Source organism: Protobothrops mucrosquamatus, unplaced genomic scaffold, assembly GCF_001527695.2.
Source record: "Protobothrops mucrosquamatus isolate PMUCROS unplaced genomic scaffold, P.Mucros_1.0 scaffold146, whole genome shotgun sequence".
Classification (NCBI taxonomy): Eukaryota; Metazoa; Chordata; class Lepidosauria; order Squamata; family Viperidae; genus Protobothrops; species Protobothrops mucrosquamatus.
The window spans coordinates 462,847-486,011 of NW_015386512.1; the positions used below are offsets into that span (position 1 = coordinate 462,847).

The window sequence follows — 23,165 nt, forward strand, 5'->3', positions numbered from 1 at the left end:
GCCTGGCCTAGGGTGGATTTTAAATCGGGTTCATTTTTAGAAAATTTTAAATGTCACAACTTAAAATATTTGGGTTTTAATTGGTTTTATTCGGCGGGGATTGTGGGTTTGTTTTTGTTTTAAAAAATGTTGTGAGCCGCCCTGAGTCCTCCGGGAGAAGGGCGGGATACAAATTGAATAAAATGAAAATGAAATGAAAATGAAATACCACAGGTCGGCAACCTGCAGCTCCAGAGCCACATGCGGCTCTTTGAGTCTTCCCCTGCGGCTCCCAGCCTCCTCTGCCATTTGCAGAGAGAGACAGAGAGAGGTACTTGCGCTCCCCCCCTCTGTGTGTGTGTGTGTGTAAAAAAGAGAGTGTCCTCACCCTATTCGACGAGCTGAGAAGCTATTGGGCGGGGCTCCTCCGTTTGCTGCATCTCTGCAGGAAGGGCAGGAGAGAGCTAACTAGCCCAGCTATGCTGACTCAGGAATTCTGGGAGTTGAAGTCCGTGAGTCATAAAAGAGCCGAGGTTGCCTAGCTCTTCTGAGCTTGTTGGAGAAAAGCTTGAAGCCAGCTTGCCAGGTGAGCAGAAGATCGGAGAGAGAGGAGGAGAGAAAGAGAGGGAGGGAGAAAGAGAGAGAGAGAGAAAAAAAAAGTGGGGGGAAAGGACTGGCAGACCAAGGGCAGAAAGAGAGAGAGGCGGAGAGCAAGAGAGAGAGAGGAAAGAGAAAGAGAGAGAGGAAAGAGGGAGAGAGAGAGGGAGAGGAAAGAGAAAAAGAGAGGGAGGAAAGAGTGAGAGTGAGAGGAAAGATAGAAAGAAAGAGGGGGAGAGAGAGAGTGAGGGCGAGAGAAAGAGAGAAAGAAAGAATGGGGGAAGGGAGGGAAAGAGAGGGAGGGAGAAAGAGAGAGAGAAAGAAACAGTGGGGGAAGAGGACTGGCAGACCAAAGGCAAAAAGAGAGAGAGGGAGAGGAGAGATAGTTGGAGAGGAGAGAGAGAAAGAGGGAGAGGAAAGAGAAAGAGGGAGATAGGACAGAGGAAAGAGAGAGAGAGAAGGAGAGGAAAGAAAGAAAGAAAGGGGGGAGAGAGAAAGAGGAAAGAGAGAGAGAAAGAAAGAGTGGGGGAAGGGAGGGAAAGAGAGAGAGGGAGGGAGAAAGAGAGAGAGAGAAAGAAAGAGTGGGGGAAGAGGACTGGCAGACCAAAGGCAGAGAGAGAGGGAGGGAGAGAGAGAGATCCTTTTGATATCTAAAATGAAGATAACACTGCATATATACTTTTTTACCTTTATGATTATATCTTCTATATAAATAAAAATATAAATGTTCGTTTGTTCAAAATCTTAAATCTCCGAAAGTTCTTCACCGATTGCTTTGAAATTTTGACACAACGTTGCATTCGAATACCCGCGTGTTTTTATATACCTACTATTATATAGATGTCACATCTGTGATACAAACGTGTGCTTTCTCTTTTCTTTCTTTTCCATTTAACCAGACTGAGCCACAGCAACGCGTGGCTGGGTACAGCTAGTGTGTGTGTGTGTGTGTGTGTGTGTGTGTGTGTGTTTGTGTGTGTGTCCAAGTGGCTCTTTGAGTGTTTTGGGTTGCCTACCCCTGACCTATACTATACCTGTTTTTTCTTGGTTTTTCTATCAACTTCCAAAAGTTGATACTTTTGGAAAATAGTATAGTTTATTTATTTGCCTCCTTTATTATTTTTGTAAATAAATTGGCAAATGTAGCTAGTATTTCTTCCCTATCCTATTTTTCCCACAACAATAACCCTGTGATTTGAGGTGAGCTGAGAGTGACTGGCCCAAGGTCACCCAGCTAACTTATGCCTAAGACAGGACTAGAACTCACAGTCTCCTGCTTTCTATGTTAGAGCAGCTTCATTATAATACACATATCTATATTTGAAATATTTTTGTAATTCTTTTAAATCTGCTTTGATCTCAGAGGTATAATTTTATAAACAACTTTGTAGATAGGTCGCAAATTCCCCTTGGTCAGAACATGGGCTACAAATTCAGTGGATTGTTTTCCACAAGAGCACAATCTTAGCTCACAAGGTACTTTTTTATATTTGCCATCAAGAGTAGCTATTGTGAGGGCATTAAAATGTGCTAATATTACTATTCTTAGGAATTAGGAATTGGTTTTTTAATTTAAATTTATTAGCAGCCTAAAATATAGATCTTGAGTACTTAAACACATTCCTGGATAGGGCAGATTGATCTAATTGGCCTTTCAAATCTCATTAAGTTCATCTCAAGTTAATGGTGCACAGTTCATGGACACTGTTCTAAACAAACACTATATTCTAATTGTCATAGCAACATTTTAAGAGAGTCAGTTCAACTAACTGTGTTTTTATGAGTTGAATGAGAGGGCACTATGTAAAGTTAAGGGACCTATTTCTTCCCTTGAAACTCATTAACATTTGCCCAGATTTAACTGATTTTTCCTATTGGTGGAGGCTAGGGCAGGGGTAGGCAACCCAAAACACTCAAAGAGCCACTTGGACCCGTTTCCCACCGAAAACAAAACACTGGGAGCCGCAAAACCCTTTTGATATCTAAAATGAAGATAACACTGCATATATCCTTTTTTACCTTTATTATAGGTGTGTGTGTGTGTGTGTGTGTGTGTGTATATCATAAAGGTAAAAAGATATATGCAGTGTTATCTTCATTTTAAATGTCAAAAGGGTCTCTCTGTGTCTCTCTCTTTCTCTCTCTCTTTCCTCTCTCTCTCTCCCTCCCTCTCTCTCTCCCTCCCTCTCTTTCTCTCTCCCCCCCTCTCTCTTCCTCTCTCCAATCTTCTGCTCACCTGGCAAGCTGGCTTCAAGCTGTTCTCCAATAAGCTGACACATTCTTATTGGGCTAGCTCAGGGGTAGGCAATCTCGGCTCTTTTATGACTCATGGACTTCAACTCCCAGAATTCCTGAGTCAGCATAGCTGGGCTAGCTAGCTCTCTTCTGCCCTTCCTGCTTCCTGCAGAGACGCAGCAAAGGGAGGAGCCCTGCCCAATAAGCTTGTCAGCTCGTCGAACAGGGTGAGGCTACTCTCTTTTTTTACACACACACGGAGGGAGGGAGGGATAAAAGGGAAGCGCAAGTACTCTCTGTGTCTCTGTCTCTCTCTGCAAATGGCAGAGGAGGCTGGGAGCTGCAGGGGAAGGCTCAAAGAGCCGCAGGTTGCCGACCTGTGGGCTAGGGGGAAGAAGTGTCCAGTGATATCATTGCATCACACCTGCAGCTAGGAGGCTAGTAATTCTGGTTAATGTGGGTTATGTTAGAGTGTGCAATAAGGTGAGTGACATGGTTCAGATGTATGATCAAACTATAAATATGGTAACACATTGACCAGGTCAGTGCTATAATTTTCAGAAAAAAATCTTTGACAATTATTTATTTTAAACATTTGAATAAATATAAGTGTTTTATGGGAACAGAAAAGCTTGGGTTTTTTTAATTGCTAAGGAGTGAAAAACAGCAAGCAGGGTGGTAGTAAATGTACAACTTTCTCAATGGAGGGAAGTAAGTATTCATGCTAGTTGATTAATTCTTTTTTATCTCAAGTTAATAATTTTTTAAAATTAACAAGTATGAAAATATGAACTAGTTTTTCCCCGCAATCCTTTATTTTTCCTTCCTGACATTGTCCATAAACTAAACTTCTCCAATTGCATCCTTTTTGCACAAATCCTGTCTCCCATTTGCATTTAGGCATAGAAAAAAAGTTTCCACTGGTCATAATGAGAACTTTTTTTAGCCTGACAACCTACAGGTATATAATAATAACAATAACAATAACAATAATAATAATAATAATAATAATAATAATAATAATAATAATAATAATAATAATAATAATAAAAAAAAAATGGAAGGGACCTTGGAGGTCATCGAGTCCAACCCCCTGCTCAGGCAGGAAACCTTTCGGACAAAAGGCTGTCCAGTCTCTTCTTAAAAACCTCCAGTGTTGGAGCATTCACCGCTTCTGGAGGCAGGTTGTTCCACTGGTTAATTGTTCTCACTGTCAGGAAGTTTCTCCTTAGTTCTAGGTTGCTTCTCTCCTTGATTAGTTTCCATCCGTTGCTTCTTGTCCTGCCTTCAGGCGCTTTGAAGAAGCAAAGTTAATATTTGCAAATATGATCAAATCACGTGAGAGTTTATGATATGTCTTTCACGTGGAAAGCTTTCTGCTCTTGGTTCAGTTGTAAGTATAACTGTTGCCCTTGTGATAATGGAAATAGGAGTGATTGACTTCATGCCATGAAGTTGTTTTTTTACTTCTAGCAGCCACATAGATTCTCCAGATACTTTCAAGTCTCTTCAATGGTGTACTCATCATTGCCAGTGTAACTGAGTCCATCCACTTTGTTGTTAGGTTATTCTATTATACTCTTTTCCTTCCATCTTTCCCAGCATTAAAGTCATCTTCAAAGAGCTAGGTCTTCACATAATGTGTTCAAAGTAGGATAATTTGAGCCTGTTCATTTGTGCTTCAAGTGAGAATTCTGGGTTGTTTTGTTCAATGATCCATCAGTTTGTTTTCTTAACTGTCAGTAGTATTCTCAAAAATCTTCTCTTAACACCAAAATTCAAAGGTGTCAATTCCTTTCCTATTCTGCTTCTTTAAAGTCCAACTTTTGCTTCCATAGAGTGTCACAGGGAACACCATGACTTGCAGAATTCTGATCTTTGTAGGTATACATACATCACAGCATTTGAATTATCTTTTCCAAGCCCTACATGGTTGCTCAATCAAGTCAAATATGCTAGTCTGCAGCATATTTCTTGACTGCTTGTTCTTTTACTCTTGATAGTTGATTGTAAAAGACACACACTATGCACTATCTTCATTGTCCATTCTAAGGTTGGTTATTGTACCTGTTGTCATTAGTTTGGTTAATTTCGGTCCCATCTTTCATTGTGTTCTTTGATATTTAGTGTTAGGGCTTGCAGTTCCTTTGCATTTTTAATTATCAGGGTGGAATCATCAGCATGATGCAAGTTATTGATATTTCTTCCTTCAGTTTTGAAACCTTGTTAAGCATTTTCCAGTGAAACCGGTCTATCAGAGCAACCTGGTCTACCCAAATATGGGACAGAACATACGCTTCCACTTTCGCCTTTCAGCCCCAATCCAGGAGCCTTCACAGGCAGTCGCTTCTGCAACAAACTATTTCTGTGTTAAATTTAAATTTACCGACAAAGAATTAAAGGGAGACTACTATAGCTATTTCGAAATAGCTATACTGGTCTCCCTTTAATTCTTTGTCGGTGAATTTAAATTTAACATGAGTGTCTGTTAAATAACAGCCACTGTAACCTCACTCTTTTTATTAGAGCCAGACATATATAATCCAGTGAGATATTGAATTGCATCTTGGGTGGCAGTGCTGAGAGGAAAACAGAGCATTGGAAGCTTATGATATAGATTTGGGGTTTATTAGTTCAGGCATATCATAGTATACTATATTACATTGCATTTATTTATTAACTTTATATGCATAACAATATGCATGCCCTTTTTCTAGCCAAACTCCTTTTTCATTTTTATTTCTACTTTGCCTTTTCTCCTTATCACAATGGAGTGATTAGTAGGAGTTTTGTGGTTGTATCTGGTGAATGACTCACCACCTCCAATGTGCTGCAGTGTGACAATTGTGACCTAAAAAGGGAGGTGAGGAATAAGGAGAACAACATTCAGTGATGTGTAAGATTGTTCTGTTTATTGCTCACTGCTGCTGTTTCTGCTGCTGCTTCACGTAGAGATGTAATTGCAAACTGAATAGCTGATTTGAATAGAGATAGCAGGTAGCACATCGGCAACCATCTGTTGAGTATGATTAAGGCCCTATATTTCTGCTGGAGATTAATGGGTCTGGAGAAGCATGCTCAATACTTAGTTCTTTCCTTTCTTGATATATTTACCATTCCCAGGCCCCAGAATTATGGGCTTCCATTAATTAAATTTCCATTTGCTATACAGTTTTATTTATTCCAATTTACAAAGCCCACCCATCAACAAACTCTGGATTGATGGCAAAGAGCAAAAACAGATAACCAGAAGAAAAACAGTACAAGCAATACAAAAGCATACAAAAACCATCATAGCTGAGATAATCACATCTGACAATAACATTGTGCTGGCTCTGCCATGTTCCTTGGTGCCCATGCCTATTGGCAGAACCATGTTTTCGAAAGGCTAGCAAGTTGGGCCCACTCTAATCTCCAGGGTGATGTTTCAAACGATGGGTGCCACAGCAGAAAAGGCTTTCCTAGATCCCACCAGAGGATTCCCTAACTGAATGGGACTTGCAGCATGACCCTCCTGCTAGATCTACTGGGATGTGATTGGGCAGTGCCTCAAAGAACACATACCGTGTAGGGCTTTCTAGGCCATTACCAGCAGCTGGGATTGGACCTGGAAGGCAACCAATACAGTTTTCATCACTTTATAGTTCTTTGTGAAAAGGGATTATATGCTGCTTTGTTTGTGTGGGTATATCTTTGAGTCAGCATTGACTCCTGGCAATTGCCTGAACTAGTTCCTGTAGTTTTATTGGTAAAATTTTCAGAAGTATTGTTGCATTCTTCTAAAGTCTGAGAGAATGTGGCTGGTCCAAGATCACCTAGCTCAGTGGTCCTCAACCTGTGGGTCGGGACCCCATTTGGGGTCGATCGACCATTTCATGGGGGTCGCCAAGCAAGGCTGTCCACCATTTTTTTTGTCCGCCATTTTTTTTGTCCGCCATTTTTTCCCCTTTTCCGGCGGGTACCTTACCTCCCTTGAGCTGGGCCAGCTGGTGGTCGGCCTGCTCCGTCTCTGCCGCTTGCCAGCTACCCCTCGGCCGGCACAGGGGGCGGAACCATGCATGCGCGGCGCCCCCGGGCAGGGAAAGTCCTTGACTTACGACCGATTGGGTAGTCCTCGACTTACGACCGGTTTAGTCCTCGACTTATGACCGGTTTAGTCCTCGACTTACGACCAGTTGGGGTCACGGCATTAAAAAGGTTGAGAACCACTGACCTAGCTGGTTTTATGCCTAAAGTGGGATTAGAACTCAGTTTCCTGCTTTGTGGCCTGATGTCTTAACCACTACATCAACTGACTCCCTTTATTTTGGTTAAATTTAAAATTCCTTGCAAAGTGAACTGCAAATGGCAAATAAAGGATGATGTTAACAAAGAAGTTTCTTCCGCTTTCTATGGTCTTCAAGAAAAGATTGGACAACCATTTGTGCCGGATGCAATAAGGTCTTCTGCCTTGGGCAAGGGTTGGAATAGAAGACCTCCCAAGGTTGCTTAGAGCCCCATGATTTAATGATTCTAACTGTTCTTGCCCATATTACTGTATGTTTGAAGAAAATGTTTTTATTTCTATGCATTTTGATCATCTTGTAAGGATGTTGCATTCTGCTGCTAACATTTTTATGGTCGGTTGTATAAATTTGAATAGCTGCAAACGTTAAAGCAAGATCTGTAAAAATGTATTTCTTTGTTTTTTAATCAGGCATACTTGAACTTTATTGGGTATGTATTTATTGCTAAATGAGAAACATGGAAACTTTAAATTTGATCTTATACTTGACATAAATATAGTATAATGTGGTAAATGACTGATAATCCTGTAACATTCCTAAAATAGTTAACATGAGATATTCAGTTAATCCGCAAGAATATATCAAAGTGAAGACAATAAAGTCCAGACTAAGGTTTGAAAATAGTTTGATTTGAATTGCCTGAATGTGCAATAAAAGGAGGGAAAAAATTTCTCACAAGAATTCTTGATAAAAAAAAAACTATGCAAAAATGTCTACCTTAAATTTCTGAGAGCCATATCTTCTGTTGAAATTTATGAATATTTTTTAATGAAGAGGTGTTTCCTGAGAAAACAGTTAGTTGAAAATGCAGTGTAGTCGCCCCATTTTATATGGAATATAAATATGATTTATAGTTTATTCTGTATTATGCAAAATTTGGTTTAGTCTCTGCAACTTAGGAGTTCCTGAGGGGAGTGATGGAAAGTGAGTGAATGAATAAGCATGTTCACTGATGTTCAAAAGCAAAAAGATTTTAACTCAAAAATATTTTCAGTGTCACTGAAAATTTTAAGAGCTAAGACAAATGAAATGAAATCAGGATCTTCTTAAACTAGAGAGAACCGTAAACCCAGAGCCATGGAACAAATAGCCAAGGATCTCATTAACTCAGAAGAATGAAAGAAAAACAGTCTAGAGTTTAAATTCTGATATGCATGTGTATGCGTATATCACTTCAGGAGGCAATAGTCTGCGGCTTCATTCTGTCTGCATTAAAGGTTCTATCAGTGAAACCTGAGTCGAAGATAATTTGTGCACTAGAGACTTGTGTCTTCGTAGTCATTGTTGAAATGGCATAAAACATGGCTCATTTTGGCCCAACAAGATTAGGAAAATCTAGAACACCCATTTCTCAAGCTCAGCTACTTTAAGTTGTATTGACCAACTCCCAGACTGATTGCGGATTTCTTGGGAGTTGAAGCCCACACATCTTAAACAAGCTGAACTTGAGAAACACTGCTCTAGATCAGGGGTCCCCAACCCCCGGTCAGTGGACTAGTACCGGGCTGCGGCGTGCCAGCAACTGGTCTGCACAAACAAGCAGACCCCCATCCTAGTTTAATGAAGAGAAGGACGAGGGGGGACATGATAGCAGTGTTCCAATATCTCAGGGGCTGCCACAAAGAAGAGGGTCTCAAGCTATTTTCCAAAGCGCCTGAAGGCAGGACAAGAAGCAACGGGTAGAAACTAACCAAGGAGAGAAGCAAGCTAGAACTAAGGAGAAACTTCCTGACAGTTAGAACAATTAACCAGTGGAACAACCTGCCTCCAAAAGCGGTGAATGCTCCAACATTGGAGGTTTTTAAGAAGAGACTGGACAGCCATTTGTCCGAAATGGTATAGGGTTCCTGCCTGAGCAGGGGGTTGGACTAGATGACCTCCAAGGTCCCTTCCAACTTTACTATTATTATTATTATCCATGGGATGCAGGCAGCACACAAAACCATGCACCCTCCGGTCCACGGAAAAACCTCTCTCCACGTAACCGGTCCCTGGTGCCCAAAAGGTTGGGGACCTCTGATATAGAATGATACCATGAGTCACTACTGGGGAAATACTATAACCTGAGAATTTTCTACCCTATCAAATAAGTTACTGAACAAAAGGTAAAATTGTGGAGAACTGTGATTTCCTATTGAGCTCTGGTATGACAATGAAGTAAGTTTTTTTTTTCTTTTTGGATGTTGAAGGTAATTTGAAACACTGGACACATAAATAAAAAATAGGTTTAGACTATTTCTCAATAGGGAATTGTGTTATCTGATTCAGCAGTTCTATGCAAACACTACTGTGAAATTTCTGGGCAGTATGCAGTCTTGAAACACTGACCATTTTCCCTTGGCTAAGAACTTTGGAAATGTGAAGGTACTTCTAGTGCTTGTAGAGACTTTCAGCTTTCTTTTCTGGCAGCAGTGATAAAGGCTAGGAGTCCTTCCATTTCATGTGTATTAGGGGAGGAACTGCCACAGGAAGACAAATTATTCTTTTCATGGTTTTCCTGACAATAAACAGGGAAGTCTGCATCACTGGGAATTTATTTCCTGGCTGCAGTTTGTGAATTTAGAAATTTAACCTTTACTATATTGAAAACATGCACTGTTAAAATACAGAATTTCAGTTTCACTGTATAATTTCTTTCTCCGTTTAAAGTTGATATTTCAGTGCTTCTTGGCAAAATTATTTCCTGTTAATACTAAATTTTGATTTTGAAATATCATTTGTAGAATTATATCTGCATCTCATCAGTTCATTCTTAATCTTGTTCTTTGTTCTTCTCTATCACTTCTGTGAGATAATAAATCAGATTAAGTCACTCATTTTGAAATAAGTATCTTGGTCTTTTATTAAGGACTCTGCAGTTTTGGTCAGCTATTCTTTTCTAGAAAACTTTAAATTTGTGTTTAAAATTATAGTAAATAAAAATTGATAGCAATTCCTCAGGATTATTATGCATACATATAACTATTCTGTTTGTTTTAATTTATTTACTTATTTATAGCCTACCTTTGTTATTTTTATAAATAACTCAAGGCAGCAAATATCCAACACACCCACCCAGTTGTCCCCACAACAACAACCCTGTGAGGTGAATTGGGCTGAAAGAGGGTGCCTGGCCCAAGGTCACCCAGCTGACTCTCTGTTTGATATATTCAAGTGGGAACAAAATGGCATAATAAATCCTAGTTTAAAAAAAATCCAAGCCAAGTCTGTTAAGAATGGGACTGTTTCAGGATGATGGTAGGCTGCTAGAGTTCGAATAATAAGTATAATAATGATGATGATGATGTTGGAAGGGACCTTGGAGATCATCTACAGTAGTCCAAACTCCTGCTCAGGCAGGAAACCCTATACCCTTTCAGACAAATGGCTGTCCAGTCTCTTCTTAAAAACTTCCAGTGTTCGAGCATTCACACTTTCTATAGGCAGGTTGTTCCACTGATTAATTGTTCTAACTGTCAGGAAATTTCTCCTTAGTTCTAAGTTGCTTCTCTCCTTGATTAGTTTCCATCCATTGCTTCTTGTCCTGCCTTCAGATGCTTTGGAGAGTAGCTTGATTCCCTCTTCCTTGTGACAACCCCTGAGATATTGGAACACTGCTATCATATCACCCCTCATCCTTCTCTTCATTAGACTAGACATGCCCAATTCCAGCAACCATTCCTTATATGTTTTAGCCTCCAGTCCCCTGATCACCTTTGTTGCTCTTCTCTATACTCTTTCTAGAGTCTCATCGTGGTGACCAAAACCGGATGCAGTATTCCAAGTATGGCCTTACCAAGGCATCGTAAAGTGATATTAACCCTTCACGTGATCTTGATTCTATTAATGCAGCCTAGCACTGTGTTGGCTTTTTTGGCAGCTGCAGCACACTGCTGGCTCATATTTAAATGATTGTCCACTAGGACTCCGAGATCCCTCTCACAGTTACTACTATTGAGCCAGGTACCACCTATATTATTCCTGTGCATTTGGTTTTTCTTGCCTAAATGTAGAACCTTACTTTTTTCACCATTGAATTTCATTTTGTTAGATAGCGCCCAATGTTCAAGTCTGTCAAGATCCTTCTGTATCTTAAACCTATCTTCTGGAATGTTGGCTATTCCTGCCTGCTTGGTGTCGTCTGCAAATTTGATGAGTTCCCCATCTATCCCCTCATCCAAATCATTGATGAAGATGTTAAAGAGTACTGGGCCCAGAACAGAACCCTGGAGACACCACTATACACTTCCCTCCATGTACTGTAGATGCAGTTCCATTGCGGTCCACACACTGAGTACAGCTGGTTAGCCAACTATGAATCCATTTGGTCATGATGCTGTCTAATCCACATTTTTCTTATGGTGGTCTACTTTATCAAATGTCTTACTGAAGTCCAAATAAATTATATCCACAGCATTCCTCTGGTCCACTAATTTTGTCACCTGGTCAAAGAATGCAGTAAGATTTGTTTGGCATGATCTGTTTTTGACAGACCCATGTTGGCTTTTGAGAATGACTATTTGCCTCCAAGTGTTCGCTTGATTATCTTTTCTAGAATCTTCCCAGGTATTGAGGTCAGGCTGATAGGTCTGTAGTTTCATGGATCCATTTTCCCCCTTTTTTGAAGATGAGAACTACACCAGTTCTTTTCCAATCCTCTGGTAGTTCCCCAGTGTTCCAGGATCTTTGAAACATATAGTTCAGTGGTTCTGAGATCACATCTGCCAGTTCCTTCAGAACCTTGGGGTATAATCCATCTGGTCCTGTTGATTTGAACTCATCTAGGGTGGACAGGTGCTCACTTACCATTTTCTTGCCTATCTTAACGTGTTTCTAATCTGTTTTTTACGGTACTGTTTTTGATAGATTGGACTGTTTTTTCCTTTTGTGTAAAGACGGATGCAAAAAAACGAGTTAAGTAGTTCTGCTTTTTCCCTGTTGCTTATCATCTTCTTGCCACTTTCTCCCACTAATGGACCAAACATTTCCTTAACTTTTTTCTTGTTTTTTACATGTTGAAAGAAGCTTTTTTGTTGTAATTTTTTTATTTTTGTCACAAGCCTTAGTTCATTTTGAGCCTTAGCTTTCCTCACTTCATCTTTGCAGGGTCCGGCTATTTGCTGATATTCTGCCTTAGTTATGTGTCCCTCTTTCCACTTTTTATAGTCCTTTTTGTCTTTCAATTTATCAGAAAGTTCTTCATGCAGCCATGCTGTTTCTTTTGAGAGCTGTTATTTTTCTTCTTCATTGGTATTGTGCTAGAGTGGGCTTTTATAATCTCACTTTTCAAAATTTCCCAAGCTTCTTGAGTTGTTTTCCCCTTGAGGATTCTTATCCGTGGAATCCTTCCCAAGCTCTCTCTAAGTTTCTTGAAATTAGCACTCTTAAAGTCCTGTGGCTTCAACACCTTCTATCATTTCATCTCTTGTTAGTGAGAATTAAGTCCAATATGGCTGATCTCCTAGTTCCCTTCTCTACTTTTTGGGAGACAAAGTTGTCTGCTAGGTTTGTCAGGAATCCGTTTGATCTTCCACTTGACTTACAATGCTACTTGCACCAGTATGTCCTGATCTCAGTAAACTCATGCATTGGTGACACTAGGACTATTGCAACAGGCTCTGTGTGGGGCTTCTTTGGAAATAGCCAGGAAGCTGTAGCTGTTAAAAAAAAATTACTGGTGGCAAGATTATTAGCCCCACATCATTATGGAATTATTTTAAAGTTGTTGCATTGACATTCAGTACGCTACAGGGCTGAATTCAGAGTGCTTATTATTTTTAAAGCCCAAATGGCACAGCACCAGGATATAGCAACCAATGCCTTGTTGGAATATACTCTGCCCATCTAGTTCAGTCATCACCGAAGTGCTTTTTCAACATTCATAGGGCATGAACAAGATGGCAAACTGTCTCTGCAATAGCTGCCATTTTATGAAATACTCCGTCCCTCAAATATATATCCCCACTCATACATTGCTACAAATCCAGAAAGAAGTTAATAATTTTATTTCAATATATGTTTCTGCCCCAGCTGACTAACTATTGGTACTATTTGGATTTTATATTAGATTCTATATTTGTTCTCTTTTTTATACTTAAATTTTGAGTTTGATGTTGATTTGCATTTAGTTATTACATTTTGTTTTGTTTGAAAAGTGTATGGGGTAAGTTATATACGTTATATGTAATCAGTCAACCTTTCTGCAAAATATATACGGAGAAAATCTAAGAGAGTCTCAAAATGAGTATATTTGCCTTTCTGTGTGCAAAATCATCATAAGCCTCCTGAATTCCCTCTTGTGTATGCTTAAAATGAGAAAAATCTGTTCCTCACTTGGACCAAATATCTCACCTAAAATATTCTTTGGGAAATGTGATCTGATGGAACAAATTTGCAATACTTCAACTATTCATCAAACGCAACAATAAAAACTTGAAATAAACCCTTGTTCTTTTGTAGTTCCTGCTGACTTAAAGACATACTGTGCAGGCATGTTGCAAAAGATCCCCTTTTTTGCTAGCTATCGCTTTGTTACTTGCTATACAATGTGGGAGGGACCCATTGGTTGATTTTTCTGTAAGTTGGGTGATAGACAGCATTCATGGTCAGGTCTAATTGCCAAAAGAAATTGTTTCTATTTATTTTTTGTGTTAAAACCTATCTGTTGTTTTAAATCCAGAACAGCAATATTTTTTTAAGCTTTTCTGCAAAAATAAATATTGCTTCTAAAAGAACGCTGTGAAACTATGTCACCAGATTTCTGGGTTTCCACTATGTAGAAAACTAAACTTGAATATAAATGTTCTCTGATTTAAAAGAATTATTAGATTGTTATTAAAATTCTGATTGCATTTTGATTATTAGTCCTTATGGGCAAAAAAGTATATTTCATTGTGTGGTGCAGCTGTTGTACATTTAGTCATTGGCATGAAAGGAAGTAATGTAAATCTCATTTTATTTCTTGACTTAAATCTTCTATTTTTAAGCTGAAAGAAAGATTACAGATGGAAAGGACATGTGTTGCTGACCTCTATAGACAGCAAAGATCTCTTTCTGAAAATAAGAAATAAGTTTTAACAACTATATACACTCAGGACAAATACATGACTATAAGAAAATATATAAGCTTTAAAGTATATAAAATGTATTGATAGTCTGCCTGTATCTGAGTTTTTTAACATCTTATTTGAATTTCATATAATTTTATATCAGTAAGTTTGCAGTAAATAACAAGTCAGTTTTCTGTACAATGCAAACTGAATTTTCATTTATTTGTGCTACTCTGGTATGCCTTTGAGTTGAATTTTTATAACGGAATATACTTTCAAGAATTAAAGAAAAGGAAACCAGAAGTAGATGGAAACAAACAGTATAATTACAGGTTACTACACTTCACCATGTATCTCATTGACTTTAAAACAGTTGGAAATTTAGGGTGCTTAATTGAGTTCCACAAACCAGATACCATTATTATGTGCTGGGATCACAGGCAACAGCTGTTGTTGAATTTTTAAGACTGGTTTGAATATTTATACCAACCAACCAGCATTCACCAATGTTGTTCCTAGATTTACATTACTGTGGCTTGTCCCTACTTATGTGCAGGACTGCATTCTCCCAATGGAACCAGTCCAGCCAGTTTGATCTAGCTGGGAGGTTGTGCTAGTGATGTCCCCTTTTACAGGTAATCCTGGACTTACGGCCACAATGGAGACCAGAATTTCCATTACTAGGCAAGTCAGTTAAGTGAGTTGCACCCAATTTTACAATCTTCTATGCCACAGTTGTTAGGGAAATTATTATAGTTAAGTGAAATCATGCAGCCATTAAGAGTTCTCTTTGAGGGATATGGACAGTCTAGAACAGGGGTAGGCAACCTTGGCTCTTTTATGACTCGTGGACTTCAACTCCCAGAATTCCTGAGCCAGCCATGGCTGGCTCAGGAATTCTGGGAGTTGAAGTCCACGAGTCATAAAAGAGCCAAGGTTGCCTACCCCTGGTCTAGAAAGACAAAATACTAAGTGAATCTGGTTTCCCCCCTTGACTTTGCTTGTCAGAAGCTGGCTGGGAAGGTCACATATGGTGATAACATGATCTCAGGATGCAGCAGCCATCATAAATGCATGCCAGGTATCAAGTGCTGAATGTTGATCACATGACTGGGGGTGCTGCAGCGGTTGTAAGTGCAAGGACTGATTGTAAGTCACTTTTTTCAGTGCCATTATAACTTTGAACGGTCACTGAATGGTTGTTGGTTGAGGACTACCTGTATTTTATTTGTTTTACTGATTTTAGTGTGTGAAGAATAAACCTTAATCTTAATTCTGTAAATACCATTTAATTATTTTCAAGGACCTAAAGCCTTTGCTGTGGCTTTATCAGACATTCCAGCTACTTTTGGGGGGTGGGAGTGGCGGCAGCTTTTTTATCTGGATTCTTATGAGTTATGATCAGTAAATATTCACGTCATGTGTCTAGAGGATGTAGAGCATTTTAAAAAGATACAAATTCAGTTTTCATCTTAGTGGAGGAGGCCATTTCTTTTTCTTCTAATGATATAGGCCAGGGGTCCCCAACCCCCAGTCCGTGGAACAATATGGGGCCACGGCATGCCAGCAACTGGTCCGCACAAACAAACAAAGCCCCATCCCGGAGATGCAGGCAGCACACAAAACCACGCCCCCTCTGGTCCGTGGAAAAACCTCTCTCCACAGAACCGGTCCCTGGTGCCCAAAAGGTTGGGGACCTCTGATGTAGGCTATGGAAGCAATTTCTACAGTAAATACTAATACCAAATAAAAAGGTGAAAACAGTTTCAAAACTATCAGTAGAGAGTCAAATAAACCAACTCTGTTTGTTGTTGTTGTTAGTTGCAAAGTCGTGTCCGACCCATCGCAACCCCATGGACAACGTATACTATATGTCATACACAAGCTAAACTGCTAGCTAACATCAGCAAAACCTGTGAAAGGAGGGTGTGTCAATGATTTCTGGCATTTTATCCAGCTTTATCTTATCTTTTACTGAAGTTTAGAAGAAAGACATTTTTGCGCACCAGGGACCGGTTCTGTGGAGAGAGGTTTTTCCACGGACCAGAGGGGGTGTGGTTTTGTGTGCTGCCTGCATCTCCGGGATGGGGCTTTGTTTGTTTGTGCGGACCAGTTGCTGGCATGCATACTGTTCCACGGACTGGGGGTTGGAGACCCCTGGCCTATATCATTAAAAAGCACAAGGCAATCCCAGCTACTTGTTATTAAGATTTGGACATATCTACCACTGTATCAAGTTTCAAATCTGGATGGAGAATAATTGAGAAGGAATAGGTTGCCTAGCAGATATATTCCATTTGAAACTGAACTGAAAGAAAACAAACTAGAGAAGGTTAATAAAGTGTCTTTAAAAAAAGAGATTGAAAGCAGGCTTCTTATTCATTGAAGACTAAATGAAGTGTGATGAGTTAGCCATTCCCATTTCTGTTTAGGTCATATCTGCAAGTCTCCATTCTTCATGCCAACCTTGTGAGTTTTATTTTTTGCGCTGGAACCCCAGATCCATCAACTGGAGACGGTAGTTCAGGGAAAATGCAAGTGGGCATAAGCAACATTGTGAACAGATTTATAAATATAGTGTAAAATCCAAATCCAACTGTAGATAAAGAATCCTGACAAATTCATATCTCAGTGTTATTAAATAAGGAGGCTTGTTTACCCAGACATATATATGTACCCTTTTGTCTATCCTGCTTGAGAAGGAATTGATTTTATTCTTTTGCATATACTTGCCAATTTTATATACAATTTGGTTTGTAAATTTGATTTGTATTATTTTAATCCCAATTACATATTGTAGTTGAATACTCAGCTGATTATATATAGCTTATAAGCCCCACCAGTAAATAAATTAATAGATTATTAAATAATAAATTCTACTTTATAAAAAGTAGCTAATGAAGGGGAGCAAATCTCCCTCCTTTTCTATTTTACATTCTTTAAAGCAAGATTTTTTTTCAACATCCTACGACTCCCAGTTTATAGCAAGCTGACTGCAAAAAATGCAGTTCCTGCTTTCTGCTTTTTTAAAAAAAAAAACAGCTTTGTCGAATACATGTGGGTAATCTTGCAACTTCTCCTTACTGCAGAGAGATTTTTGAATCTCATACTCCAGCATTGTTTTCGGCCACAGTGTGTTCTTCTATTCTAGAAGAACCTCAGTTCGCCATGATAACTCACCGGAAGTCAATAGGTGGTGTGATGAGAATGCATGCTTGGACCTTCATTTTGGGATGAATGTAATAAGATCACAATTGTGACAAAGTAAATATTTATAGGGACTGCCTAATGGGCCATTACACAGAAGGGAGTTTAATTGATAAATATTAAGTTAATGGTATTTGACAGAATATATATTGATGTAGGTCTTTTTCATACATTACTTAGCTTCTAATAATTAAGGAATTGTAAATAACAAAATCCAAAATCATTTTTATATTCACTTCAGATTTTTATAGTATCTATATTCTAAAGTTTTTGGCAAAAATAATACAGTAAGACATTTTCTGTCATTTGTCTGATTTTTTTTTCAGATTACAGTATTTGCATCAAATAATTGAATAATAAATGGTTACTAGGTATAACGTAGTGTTTTTCTGTTTTCTTTAGGATGATATAGACAGTTTAACCCCAGTTCTCAGGGATAATCCACAGCTTCAAGAGGAAGTAAAAATCTGGGTGAAGGAACAAAAAGTTCAAGAGATTTTTATGCAAGGTAATTTTGAGTAAATATATATGTTTGTCATTTAATTAGATCCCATAAACTCTCATAGTGAATGATAACTTTTAATTGTTTAAGTTATGAAGTAGACATTACAGTATTGCGTATTCCTGGATCAATGATTTCCTATATGGTGACCAGATTTAGTGGTTTGTCATTTCTATTGTTTGTACTTCCCTTCCAGATGTATAGTATTTTCAAATGGTCGGGTGGATCTTAAACAATCCACTTCATTTGATTAATGAGATCATTTTTACTAAATAGTATTATTTTAAAAAATATTTTAGACTTGAAAGTTGTGGTGAAGAAGGAAAACTTAAGTATGCACTAGCAGTAGTTTGTTTTTCTAAATTAACTACCAAGTTTGTGCTATATTTAAAAGAGAGAGATGTGCACACATTAAAGGAGAATCAGTGAATTGTAAAGGTTAAGATGGTGGGCATAGGGTAGTAAGAATTAGGTTCTAATCCTCCCACAGCGACAAAGCCATCTGGGTGATTTGGGCCAGTTACACCCTCTCTGATCCCTGAACAGTCTCAGGTCCTATGAGAAGCTGGCTCAAAGACAGAATCTTTATCATCCCATGCATTCATAGTTTTGCTTTGTAATATAGGAGAATACAGCAGAAAACAAATCCTTAAAAGTTTGGGACAGACTAAGGAAAAAATATTTCATCTGTTTCAGGCTCAAAACACACTCTTTTCAGTTTGAAACACTTGTTCCATGTGCATTTCAGAAGTGCTTTCTGCCTGAAGTAGGTCTATTTTAAAGTCTTGTGCTTCTAAAATGCTGGCAGTAGAAATGAGGTAGATTGTAGTGAGCTCAAAGTAGGGTGATTTAAGGTCACAAGAGTTTGAATCAAAACACTTTGTATATCCCTACCAGACAATCTGCAGCTACCAAATGGTCTTGCAAAACGTTTACTTAAGGAACCTGGAATGCTTTTTTAATGTATTTATTTCCTTACTAAAGAATATGAACTCTCGTGGATCAGATGCAGTATCTGTCTGGACTACCATGTTTTCCATATTGGTTAGCCAAATGTTTCTGAGAATTCACAGTATTTCATGAAAACAATATATATATTGTGCACACTTCCAGTGGTTGCCACTAATGGCAAATCTTATTTCTGAGAAACTTATCAGTATCAATTATTTTTCATGGAATTTCTCCCACATTATTGATCCATGCGTGACAGCTGAGCTCAAGAATTCTCATTTAAAAGTGTGCCTAATCTTAAATAGTTAAAAGAATTATGAACACATACACTATTTTCCAGCCAGTTAAAAACCTAATTAGTAGGCTTGTGCAATATTTCAGATTTTATTCAGAAGAGTTGCTTTTAAATATGAATGCAGCACCTGTCTGCAAATCATTAAAATAGATTCAGGGTTGTATCATTGTTTCACGATTGCACAGTTACACTAAAAACCTCCCACAGCAACCACACTAATGTAGAACCAGATGGAGTAGCTTTAATATGTAGAAGACAGATGCTATGTTTGTTGTCCTACATGTTCCAAAGCACTTCTGAATCTGAAGTATTGTTCAGCCTAATTAAAAAATATCACGACTTAGTATCTGTGGTAAAAATTTTAATTTCAGTTTGTCATTACAATATCTGTGTTCAATCATTGAAACCAGAACCATTGAGATAGGAGTGAATAATAATTTATATACCTTTCCCTAGTAGCCAAAACCATTTCCCATTTTGGCCAACAATACTATATATATTTGGGGGGTTTTTTAACCCCATATGTTATTCTTTTGGGGACGGAAACTGGATGATGAAGAGACAGTCAACACCATAGAGAGCTCCATCAACTCCTTTGGTTTTTTTATATTTGCCTCCTGTTATTTAACACCCCCCCCAAAGAAGATGAACAATAATTAACAAATAATAAAGTATTAAATCCAAATTTCCCTGCCAGTGGATATCAAAGAACAGCTCAAGAACAAATTTCCCCCAAAAGGCAATAACAGAGGTAAAAGAAATGAGGTACGTCAAAACCCAACAAAAAGTGACAAAAACACTCTGAACATTATTCTGTTAAAATTGGCACCGAGAGCTGTACTTTGTAATATTGGCAACATAGTAAAGGCCATAATGGCTATAACTCTTTCTTTTTCTCTTTACAAAAAACAAAATACAAAGTACATTTTTCTTTTTTCTTAACAATACTATGTCCTATATCATACCATTAGCCTTTCTAACCCACTATTTCAGTGGTTTCAGAACATGGTGCATTGACTTCCATATTCATGAGCTAATTTATATAAATAAAAATGTAAATGTTCGTTTGTTCAAAACCTTAAATCTCCAAAAGTTCTTCACCGATTGCTTTGAAATTTTGACACAACGTTGCATTTGAATACGCGCATATTTTTATATACCTATATTATATAGATGTCACACCTGTGACAGGTAAAAACATGCTTTTTTTTTGAAAAACAGTGCCATCTGTTGGACGTAAAAGCAACACACTTCTTTTCCATTTAACCAGACTGAGCCACAGCAACACGTGGCCCGGTACAGCTAGTTTAAGTAATAAATAACTACTTACATTATATATTTAGCTTTCTATAATATAGCTTATGACACTGATACCTATAAGGAATTACAACAGAGATCATACATATTTTTAGAAATCATTCTTTGTTTTTTGGTCAAAATGAAAATTTAAACCGTTTAAAAAATAACATTCAAATTACAAAATTTCAAACTTGTATTCCCCTTTTTCTGCCCTTTCAAATCTGTTTGTGGTGATTTTTGGAAGAAAATGCAATTGTGATGCAGTGTTAAAGCTTTTCAGGATTCCCATCTCTTGAAACGAAATCTTTCTGCAGATTCACCTTATCCATTTTATTCTTTTGATCCTAGTTTGGAAATTAATTTCTCCTTAAATTTTCCCTCGGTGCATTTCCCACTGTCATTTGCTGTTCCTCTAGGAGACTGGAATCCTTCCTTACCTGTTTCTTTCCTTTTGTTTTTGTTTTTTTATAATTAGAATTTAAAAATTGAGAAGTAACATAGGAGCAGAAACTGACAAGGTAGTTCACAGAGACTGTTAAAGGAAACATTACTTACAATTCATGCATGGAAGATCAATAATATTTAGGTTGAATCTGCATGGAACAAATGCTTACTTGAACTTCAAATCTATAAATCTAAAGGAGCATTGCTAATTAATGTGTGTAATCTCTGTATCACACATTAATTTGTATAGAACTTTTGCCTTAGTTCTCCAGCTGCCTAATTTCAGAAAAGCATTGCTTAAACCAGTGGTTCTCAACCTTTTTAATGCCGCGACCCCAACCGGATGTAAGTCGAGGACTAAACCGGTCATAAGTCGAGGACTAAACCGGTTGTAAGTCGAGGACTAAACCGGTCGTAAGTCGAGGATTTTCCCTGCCCGGGAGCACCGCGCATGCGTGGTTCCGCCCCCCTGCGCCGGCCGAGGTGTAGCTGGCAAGCGGCAGCAGGCTGACCACCAGCTGGCCCAGCCCAAGGGAGGTAAGGCACCTGCTGGAAAAGGGGAAAAAAATGGCAGACAAAAAAAATGGCTGACAGCCTTGCTTGGCGACCCCCATGAAATGGTTGATCGACCCCAAATGGGGTCCCGACCCACAGGTTGAGAACCACTGGCTTAAACACTGTTATAACAACAGTGAGTCCTCAGTTTAAGGTCCTGGTTTAATGAACATCCAATGCAACAAACCAAATTTCTGTCCCATTTACCAAGATAACAAATAAATCTATTACACTCCAAACACTCCTGACCTGGCAGTTAATTTTACATCATTCACAATGTCAGGTCATTTGTGTAATGACATAATTAATCCAGATTATATACATTACCACAAATGACATAATTTGTAATTTAACAGACATTCAGGAGTAATGGACACCCCCTCTCCCCACTGAGTCTGATAATCTAAGGTAATGTGGAATCTTGACTTTTTTGCATTGTGCCTTTAGCATATGTTGTTTTCTATTTGCTGATAAGCTATCCCTTTTCTATTTTGGTTTGTTTTCTGGGATCTTCCAGATATCATTTTCCATAATAACTTTGGCTGAAAATGAAATATGTATGAATCAAGAGCCTTGGCAGTCCCTAGCTGAATTTTTTGGGGGCTCAGATATTAAGCAGTGTCAGGCCCACTTAAGAGTGCTAGACTACCAGGGCCATCACTTACATTAAGAAGTTGAAAAAATAAGAAGTTGAAAAAATTCCAGAAGACAGTGGCAAACGTCTTCCAAGAAAACTAAAAGGAAGTGTCCATAAAATGACAGAAGTCAAGCTTGACTTGAAGGAAATGTTTACAATAAGAAAAGGAACATAATAATGGTTTGGACCTACTGGTTTTGAGATTGCTCTGTTATTCAACTCTTACATATCTTCCCTGTGCTGATACTGCTAATACGTTAAACATAATACATTGCACCACATAATCCCTAGGCATATAGAATATCAGCGTTGTCTGCAGGCCATCCATTGGATAGTCTGCAGAAGTAATAGCTAATGGGGAAAAGAATCTGGAAAAAAAATCCCTAGAGTATATTCTAGACTAATACATTTATCTGCCTGTGTAAGATCATATTGCAAACAATTTTATAAAGAACAATATAATAACATTCAGTACCTTGAACAAACTCTGATGCAGTTACGTTGGATATAAATAAACATTTATGGTGTAAGTTGTATTTGATTGTAACAGTTTCTAAATTGTTTATTACTTTTCTGAATCTGAATAGATGAATTCAAACAAACTTAAATATAGTTATTACATTAACTTAAATCTTAATAAGTTAAAAAGTGAAGATGGGTTAAGAAACAAGTAGCTGTTTCATTCCTTGGATAGAAACTTGTGAGGTAAGTGATTCTGCGCTGACAAAATATGATAGTCCCAGGCCTATATACCACTCCTTCATTAGCCATTGCTAAAGTTGGTGGTACCCCGGACAGATGTAAACATACCAAAATAACTTGAAGATGAAATTTAAAAAAAATTAATTATGAATAGTGTGGCACAGGGAAGCAGTTTTAATGAACCCATTTACAATAAATAAGAATAATACTGTAGAAGGATAGTAGATAAAAAATATATATAACTTTTAAAAGTGTGATTTATTCATGCATGAATTTTAAATTGACTTCTAAAGTAAACTGTTGCTTCAACTGACATATTTGAGCTAATACATAACTTACAAGTTATATATTTAAATTTATGAATGTAATATTGTTAACAGCACATTTATAATGGAAAGAAACAGAGATCGCTGAAGGTAAAAAAAATTCTGTAGTCGATTTTGGGGGA

At 38.1% G+C, this 23,165-nt stretch overlaps 1 protein-coding gene across 1 annotated transcript in view; it reads left to right on the forward strand.

Annotated features, from left to right (window-relative positions):
* Positions 1-23,165, forward strand: part of JMJD1C (jumonji domain containing 1C) — a 132,383-nt gene that overhangs the window by 77,280 nt on the left and 31,938 nt on the right. Inside the window, exon 4 of the mRNA XM_015813245.1 lies at positions 17,735-17,840. Within this exon, the coding sequence (XP_015668731.1) occupies positions 17,834-17,840 (7 nt within the window). The 5' untranslated portion in view covers positions 17,735-17,833. The remainder of the gene's footprint in view (positions 1-17,734; positions 17,841-23,165) is intronic.